The sequence below is a fragment of the Labeo rohita genome, chromosome 4 (genome assembly GCF_022985175.1).
Source record: "Labeo rohita strain BAU-BD-2019 chromosome 4, IGBB_LRoh.1.0, whole genome shotgun sequence".
NCBI classification, from domain to species: Eukaryota; Metazoa; Chordata; class Actinopteri; order Cypriniformes; family Cyprinidae; genus Labeo; species Labeo rohita.
The window spans coordinates 22,085,396-22,094,447 of record NC_066872.1 but is presented as its reverse complement, the minus strand read 5'-3'; the positions used below and the strand labels follow the sequence as shown (position 1 = coordinate 22,094,447).

The window sequence follows — 9,052 nt, the reverse complement described above, 5'->3', positions numbered from 1 at the left end:
AATTTTGGTGCTTTCCTAAATTAGACATTTTAATCAAGATTAGTTGTCCGGTCAGTAAAATTCCCTTTTACTTCCCCTTCAAAAAATCCACTTGTCACAGATAAACATTAATGTTGATCTCTGTTATAAAATTCAACCCACCAAAGTGGCTAGTGGGAGAGACCATGTCACCCGCCACTGCTGAAATCCACTCACACCCCAGAGGAATTAATGTCAAGTCCTGATTATCATTATAATAAAAGAAAAAATGAATAAACACAATACATTAGTCATATAGCACTATTTTGCCTGTACAGTTTCACGTGACCAGCTTGATGCATTGCCATGGAATGTGTGATCTGTCCTAATATAACAGACTCCTTAATGAAATCACAAAGGGAGCTCAGAATATTTGTAAAAATGTAAAATATAATTTTTTAAAGTTTTTTTTTTTTTTTTTTAATGTGTGTGAAAGGGATAATAGCTACATGTTTAAATAATATTTAAAGTGTATATTAAGAATTGCTGACAGGCTGTTGTGTGGTGTGTTTTCTATAAATGTATGTGTGTGTGTGACACAGGAGGAGCTGCAGCATGATGATCACTGTGCAGTGTGTAAACAGGAAGGAGATCTTCAGCCGTGCCACACCTGTACCCGCGCCTACCACCCCGACTGCCTGCATCCACCTCTGAAAACTGCCACACGGGGCATGTGGATGTGCCCCAAATGCCAGAAGAAAGTACGTTCCTCTTTGCTCTGAACACACACGTTATAAAATCCAAAACAGCACAAGTATGTCTGCAGGACATTTATTTGATGTTTTTAATTCCACATGGATATAATGTAACTTTTTGTCTCATGCAGTTATCAAAGTAATAAATTGATCTTGTTTTAAGAATAATTAGATATTTTTACTAGAAAATATATATAGCTGTCCGCTTTTATGTCATAATGATAACATAAATTCAACATTTCCAATGAAATTACCCAAGTAATATTGATCTTCTATTACAAATATATAATTTAGGGGAAAAGTGGTTGGGAATAATATTCTTTACTGGAGACGTTTAGTCATTTTAGAAGAAAAAATAATTACAGTGTTGTTTAGAAGTTTGTTTGGTTTTTTTTCCCTTGTGAATTATTAATTCATACACTAAAGAAAATTACTTTTGCATGCACAAATGATGAAAACTATATACTAAACACAGTCAGAGCTATAGTGTGCAGGTATTTAGGTTTGTGTAGAGAAGACAAATACAATCTGCTCAATTTCTGTTCTGCTTATCTGGTGAAGGTTTTGAACAAAGAGAACTTGTCTTGGCCACAGAACTTCATCCAGTCGTATGTTACACATAAAACAGGTGAGCTGTCAAACTCATTCTAATGCACTAGCAATCCTCAGGACTCAATTCTCAGTGATGATGACACTGATGATGATGATGTGTGTGTTTGTGCAGTGAGAGAGGAGGAACGCAGGAAGCTAATGAGGAGAAACACTGAGCTGAAACTAGAGTGTGAACATCTGAGTGAAGAGGACAAGAGACTCTGCGATTCTCTCTCTGTAAGAAACTGTGCTATATAGGGCTGGGTTGAAATATACACTACCTCATTTTAATCTTGATTTTAACAAACCAGTACTGATTCTTAAATACCAAGTACAGTTTTGTTGGATTAAAAACAGTTGACATTTTTTACAACTTAAAGGAGAAGTCCACTTCCAGAACAGAAATGTACAGATAATTTACTTACCCCCTCTCATCCAAGACATTCATGTCTGTCTTTCTTCAATCGGTAAGAAATTGTTTCTTGAGGAACATTTTCTCCATATAGTGGGCTTCAATATGTGGTGCCCCCAAGTTTGAACTTCAAAAAAAGGTTTAAATGCAGGTTCAAATGGCTCTAAATGATTGCAGCTAAGGAAGTTGACAAAAATTGACAATTTATATACTTTTTAACCTTAAACGCTCATCTTGACTAAGTCTGTGTGAACTGTTTTTTCCGGTTCAATACGGTCAATACAGTTAGGGTATGTTGGAAAACTCCCATCTCGTTTTCTTTCCCAACTTCAAAATCGTCCTACATCACTGCAGAAGTACCAACCCAGTGATTACAAAGTGAACATGCAGAGAAGATCAAATGCCCTTTACAAAAAAGGTAAAACAGCCATGTAGGATGATTTTGACGTTGAAGAAGAAAACAAGAGTTTTTGACATGTATTGACCCGGATTACACAGACTACGCATGTGCATCGTAGAGACGAGACAAGTTGTTTGAGGTTAAAAGGAAAATAAATTATCAGTTTATTTCAAATATGAAAAAATCAGACCCTTCTTCCTCGGCTGGGATTGTTTAGAGCTATTTAAAGCTGCATTTAACGGCATTTTGGAAGTTCAAGCTTGGGAGCACCATTGAAGTCCACTATATGGAGAAAAATTCGGGAATGTTTTCCTTAAGAAACATAATTTCTTATCGACTGAAGAAAGAAAGACATGAACATCTTGGATGACAAGGGGGTGAGTAAATTATCTGTAATTAATGTTTGTTCTGGAAGTTTGTTCTGGAAGTTCTCCTTTAATTTGACATTACTAGGCTTGAAAAACACTATAGGGGTGCTTCTTGGAAAAATATATTTTTAGTATGTTATTACTTAGGGCTGGAGTATATGGTCAAAAGTTATATCATGATATAAATTTCTAAATTTGGTCAATACAATATAATTCCGATAATGATATGAACAATATTGCCAGGTCTGTGAAACTTCCTCCTATAAAACGATATAAAAAACGCACAAATAAATGTTCACCTTTTATTTGTATTTAGCCCTTATACAAACAAGAAATGTAAAATCACTGTCAAATAGACTCTCAGACTCACCTTATTAATTTTAATATTTTTTTTAACTATAACATAGGCTGATTATTTTTAAGGTGAGCATGATTTCACCAAGTACAACATGTTCAACATCCTTGTTGATCCTAGGGTTAGGTTTAGGAGTAGGGATTGGGTTAAGTCTATATTTTTGGACTGTTATGTTGATCCAGGATCAACAAAAGATGGCGACCTTATTCTTAAGCCCAAAGTATACTTCACATTTTGTTTATGCAAGGGACATCATACGGAGTGCGTGACGTGAATTTCACGTGAATTTCATCACAATAGTACTTGCGTACTGTACGCACATACACATCCTAATTTTGCTGAGTTAAATGTGTTCCTAGGTCAACATATTTTGTTGACCCTGGAACAACAGTTTAATCAAAAAATTTAGTGTTGACCATATCCTTACACCTAAACCAAACCTTAACCAAGAGTAATCCCTAAAATTTGAGGAAATGATAAATAAATGACACTGATGTACAAGCACCAAACATTGATTGTAAGCCTAAACTTCACAAAAACTATAAAATGGTGCTTCAAATCTGATTGGTTAATCACAATGTTGTTCTAGGGTCAACAAAGATGTTGATTCAGGAACATGTTGTACTGTCGCACATATGCACATTGAAGTTATTTTGCAGTAATCAGTTGTTCCACAGGGTGGCAACACTGTTCCGTGTTGTTGTTTCACAGTAGAAAACTATAGAACAACAACAAAATAATAGCGTAGGCGGCAACAACAACAACAAAAAAGCACTTTAACAAGTGCTTATGAGTGAGAGGCTATGAGACAGCTCATCTTTGGTTTAAAAGAGTTAAAAATATTTGTTATCAGTCATAACTTAAAGGAGAATATAGGGCAGACACTGGACATGAATGAAACTTTCTAGAGCGCATGTGTCGACCGTCTGCGTTTGCGCACAACATCAAATGGAGTATACTTTGAAAGGCTACGCGTTGGACTACGATACGCTAGCGTACACGTAAAGAAACGAAGAATACTCTGGGCTTTATAGACTGAAACAAAATTGCTTCAGCCAGGATAAAAAATATGAAAAGGGCTGCAGAGTTCATGAACTCTACTTTATCAGATAAAATTAACATGCCATTGAAACATTTGTAAAGACAGTTGGTTTCCTTTAAAGATACATTCATATAAAACACCCAACATGATTTTGTTTAATAAACAAAAAAATTTGCAACATGCACACTGTATGCTATCCCTCGCATACACATAAAAAGTGAAGCATACTTTGGGCTTAAGAATAATCAGCCTATGTTACAGTTTAATGTTACAGTTTAAAGTCAAAGATAATAATATTAATAAGGTGAGTCTGAGAGTTTATTTGACAGTGATTTCACATTTCTTGTTTGATGAAGACCAAATACAAAGTGAACATTAATTTATTTGTGTGTTTTTTTTTTTTTTTCTAAAATATTATATAGTTTTATAGGAGGAGATTTCATAGACTTGGCAATATTGTTCATATCGATATCGAAATTATATCGAATCAACCAAACACGTTTAGTCAACGAAGTCAGCCGCCACAAATACATCAATGAATGAGAAACACTGGTAATGTATATTTGTTTGAAATTTGTTTAAAAATCATATCACCGTTATTGAAAAAAATTATATTGTGATATATATTGATATTGAATTATTGTCTTATTATTACTTTAAAAAGGGTAAAATACAGTAACAGGGTTGATGCTTAACCTGAGGACACTTTTTAAATCATTCATTTTTAAACCAAGCAACTAAAAAAAGATGAACATAGAAGAACATCACAAGTGTGTCTGACATTGCTCTGTCAGAAATGTTTAGTAAAAAAATGTAAATCTGTGTTCAACAGAAATGCATTGAGCAGAAGGAGCGTCTTTTGGGTCAGCAGCGGGACACTCAGATGTCCCTTGAGCGTCTCAAAACTCTGATCCGACTCATCCAGCGTGACCAGATGATCCAAGTAACTATGACGGCCACCACCACCACTGGAGCATCGCTTCTCTCGCTGCCATGGATCAAAGCCACGGGCACCAGCACCATGGCGCCCACAGCTGGCTCCTCTGCAGTACTGCACAAAACCACAATTCAGCCGCAAGGCAACAACTGACCCCAAATCCTCACAAACACGCAGACAGCTCTCTACAAGACCACCAAACGTCTTTGTAAAGAGACACGGACGGTGATATCCAACCAACGTGCATTTTCTTCTGGTAACATCTTACCATTTAATAATGGTAAATTTTGAAAAAAAAAAAAAAAATGAAAAGAAATTATGAGCGTCACTCAATTCATAAGTATTTTTTAAAGCCAACACAGTGCTCACAAGATTTTTTTTTATTCACTGTTTTTTAATGTATTATTTTTCTTGGCCTTAATGTATTTATGACTAGATTACGATGCTGTTGCAAATATATGAAATAAGTATTCTACATAGTTAGAAGCATTTCTTTTTATGCTTTACGTTTTTTTACTGGGGTTTGGTGTGTTTGCGCGTATCGGGGGGAATAACCATTCGCATTTAGTTATCAAGAAGGTTAGCGTAGTTATAGATGAAGAAAGGAAACCTATGAAATGGAGAGCACTGTACATTGATATATCCGAATAAACGTTTGTTTGCATTTTTTTTGTTGAACGATGTTTGCCATAATAATTCAGGTTAAAGCGAGACAGGGAAATGTTTTCATTTTGTTCCTTTTGTGTGTACTTGCGAGCGTACAAACATAAAAAACAAACAACAACGACATAAAATAATTTTTCAGTATTAATAGAGATAAAAGAACAAAGTATTTAAGATAACAACAGAATTTAGCCTTTTTAGTGAAGAATTTAGTATTTTCATGCTGATGCCTGTTAATGATTTCAAATAAGTATTGGAGAGAGGGATCTTTGTAAATATATGATTTTTATTTTATTTCGGCTGTCCTGACAACACAAACGAAAAGGCCATTTGAGTTCTTTGAGTGCCTGATCCCGGAATCCAAAAACTTACGTTTTGTCTCCCCACTATTTAAAATATGCCAAAAACCCTTGAGTGTTTTTGTACCGTTAACTGTATAATGTTTTCATTTCATCTTGCTCTCTTGTCTGTTTTTACTTTTCTTTAAAGTGTTTTTTGTTTTCATTTTTTTATTTCACGTCACTCCAGAAGTATCACAAGTTGCATTATTATTTTTATTCATATTTTTTAATTGTTAGAAGTGAACACTGCCTGATGAATAAAAGTAAAGAATTCATATCTTAAACATTCATTGGAGAAAATAGGAAATAATTTGAATGGTACTTCTTTGGAGGGAAAGTTAAGCATGATCATTTGAATGGTTTGTCTTCCTGTGTGGTTCGAAAAACAATTGCCGCATCCCTAATAGAGTTACTACAAACATCAACAAAATGCAGAACAAAGCAAATAACAAGTTGCACACGGTTAACGACAGCACTATCATTCTCAACAAAGGATATTTCATTAAAAAACTAAAATTGGTTTTAGTTTTGATTTAGTGTTAAATAATGAATACCATCATTATATATGTGTACCTTTAAGGGCTAACAGACTTGTATTTAACCACATTTGGAGTAAAATATTTTTTTTTTTTCTTTCTTTCTTCTGTTCAAAAGGAATATCTACTGAATTCATATGCAGCTCAATTCAGGTGCTACATTTGATAGCGTCTGTAAATTGTCTTTTGTGTAACATTTTCTATGAAGTCTGTATATGTAATGCTGGTAACAGTCAGGTTCTATATTTTAACATATGCTTTTGCAATTACTTTAAAAAGTAAGTTCCTAATGTTAAAGAGACAGTTCACTTTAGGGCTAGCGTCTGCACTAGTATATTTGCATAAGGCGATCTGATTGGCTGACGCCTGCGTTGGCGCTTGAAAATTGAAAAATTTTCAAGATTTTTTTTTTTTTGACTATTACAGATAAATAATTACATTATTTATACGTTTATATTGTACGTTATAAAAAATGTATTGTTGTCAAATTGTTACCACAGTTCTAATATTCTAATACTAACTAATGGTCAGTACACTACAGTAAAATGAGATTAACACTATTGTATCATTTTGTGTTAAATATTGGAGTATGTAAGTTCGTATTTTAAATTTTACAATATATGAAGCATTATCTATACAGATGTCATAAAAAATCTTTTTTTTTTTTTTTTTACTTGAACAAAATGTAATTCTCATCTCACAAATCTCTTAGGTCCTATATTATCATATTCAGAATGTAACTTAATGCATATCATCTGTTGTTTTGTAACACTTGCCCCTGCTAAGTACAGACTGCATCGAGATCAGTAACTAGAAACAAATTCTTGGTTAGCATCTTCCATGTTTTCCAAAGAAAAAAAGTAAACATACCTAATTTACATAATACTTGTTTTCAGAAAATAATTTCTGGAAATAAAATAGTTTTTATTTTAAACTAAATCAGTCTTGTTCTATAGATGTTTACATGTTTTTTAATTGGAAAACAGGATGGTGCTGATTGAGAAAATGACAGCATATTGCATGGTAGTGGGATTTGACGTTATTATCAGCCCTTTCCACGAATACTATAGATATTTGTATTTGTATGTTGTTATTTATTTATTTATTAATTATTATTATTAGGTTTTTTTTTTTTTTTTTACTATATCAGTGCTCTGTTCATATCACTTCCATCTACGTTGCGGCACGTCCCTGATTTCTGTTCACTCGTTGTCGCCCATGTTCCAGATATCCTCTCCGGGAGAAACTGTGCAGTGCTTATACAGATCTATTTTACTACACTCAACACTACGTTGAACAAAAACAAATTATATTCTTTTATCAATGAACAAATGAGGGAAGACAAAAAAATGACAATTTTTTTATTGTTTGCTAATTATGCATTTTGACTTAGCTTGCAATATGTGACGTGTCCTTTTGCAATGGAGAAGGAAGCAAAGCGGAGTGGAGAAGACAACACACAGAGGTGTTTAGCTAGATGTCTTTGGACTGTGTTTTTCTTTGTCATTCTGAAGGGGACTGTCCAGTGGATAGTACATATAGAAGAGTGTTTGTCTTACATATGCCAATGTAGTTTTTACATCATCTTATGATCTATTAAAGTTGATTGATGGAAGTTCATCAATTGTATGACTTGTCTCACTTTGTGTGCTTCTTGAAAATTCTGGAAAAACAAGGTCCAATTTTAAATGTGTGTCAAGGGTTAATGTAGTTAAGTCCAATTCATACTGAGCATAGTCAGAGTTAGTCATATACCCAGAAAACTGTTGTAGCGTAGGGCTATAAACCTTAGCTAATTCAGCGCTACACCCTGACAACCATCCACAACCCTGACAACTTGACTAGTTCCTTAACAACATGAATTTTGTATTTAAATCAGCTTGGACACAAACTTTGACATCAAATAAAATATGTGGAAAGCAGTTGTCCTTTTTTTTTTTTTTTTTTTTTTTTGAAGTTAATCAATCTGTTAACCTAAACAACAGTTATGGCATTTTATGTGAGAAATCACACTGTTATAGTGTCTATCAAATTTGACCTTTGACCTTCTGTCACTGTGAAAAGCAGTCCTGTTTACATCAATCTAAACAATCTAAACCATTAAGTTATTAGGATGCATGAGAGGTCCAACAGTGTTTATGAAATACAAACACATTAATATGAAAATTGCTGCTGGATGATGGCTAATAACTGTTTTGAATATTTCATTCTTAATGTATTATTATACAGTGTAAGTAAGGTTTAGAAGCACATCCTCATTCTGAATACTATATTCAGTTTTTTTTAACTGTTCTATGCTTGTAGAGCATGTAAGGGAGAGTGGGGACGGTTGCAACACTTTTTGCATTTCCTTTAGTTTCTCAGAGACTGCCAAAATTTTTATACAACAAAGCCACATCTGTCGGCTACTCACCCACATTGCTGTACAATATACGCTGATAATATACGTACAGTTTACACTTAATTAGACAAAGTGAAATGTTGCTAAAAAAAAAAAAAAAAAACTGAGAGAATTCTGGATAAAAAAAGGTACCATTTTAAATAAATGCATAGTCAAAATTAGTCAGAAAACTGTTGCAGCATAGGGCTTTAAACCTTAGCAAATTCAGCGCTACACCCTGGCAACCACCCACAACCCACTGACAACTGCATAGTAATACACAAAATTGGCATAACAATCCTTACTAACTGCGT

At 33.9% G+C, this 9,052-nt stretch overlaps 1 protein-coding gene across 3 annotated transcripts in view; it reads left to right on the top strand.

The window, feature by feature from the left end:
• The window catches only part of phf21b (PHD finger protein 21B), a 63,183-nt gene extending 55,205 nt beyond the window's left edge, over positions 1-7,978 (top strand). For all 3 annotated transcript variants that reach the window (XM_051107668.1, XM_051107667.1, XM_051107666.1), the window contains exons 10-13: positions 561-719; positions 1,275-1,341; positions 1,438-1,541; positions 4,714-7,978. In XM_051107668.1, the coding sequence (XP_050963625.1) occupies positions 561-719; positions 1,275-1,341; positions 1,438-1,541; positions 4,714-4,971 (588 nt within the window). In that variant the 3' untranslated portion in view covers positions 4,972-7,978. The remainder of the gene's footprint in view (positions 1-560; positions 720-1,274; positions 1,342-1,437; positions 1,542-4,713) is intronic.
• Positions 7,979-9,052: the final 1,074 nt, after the last annotated feature.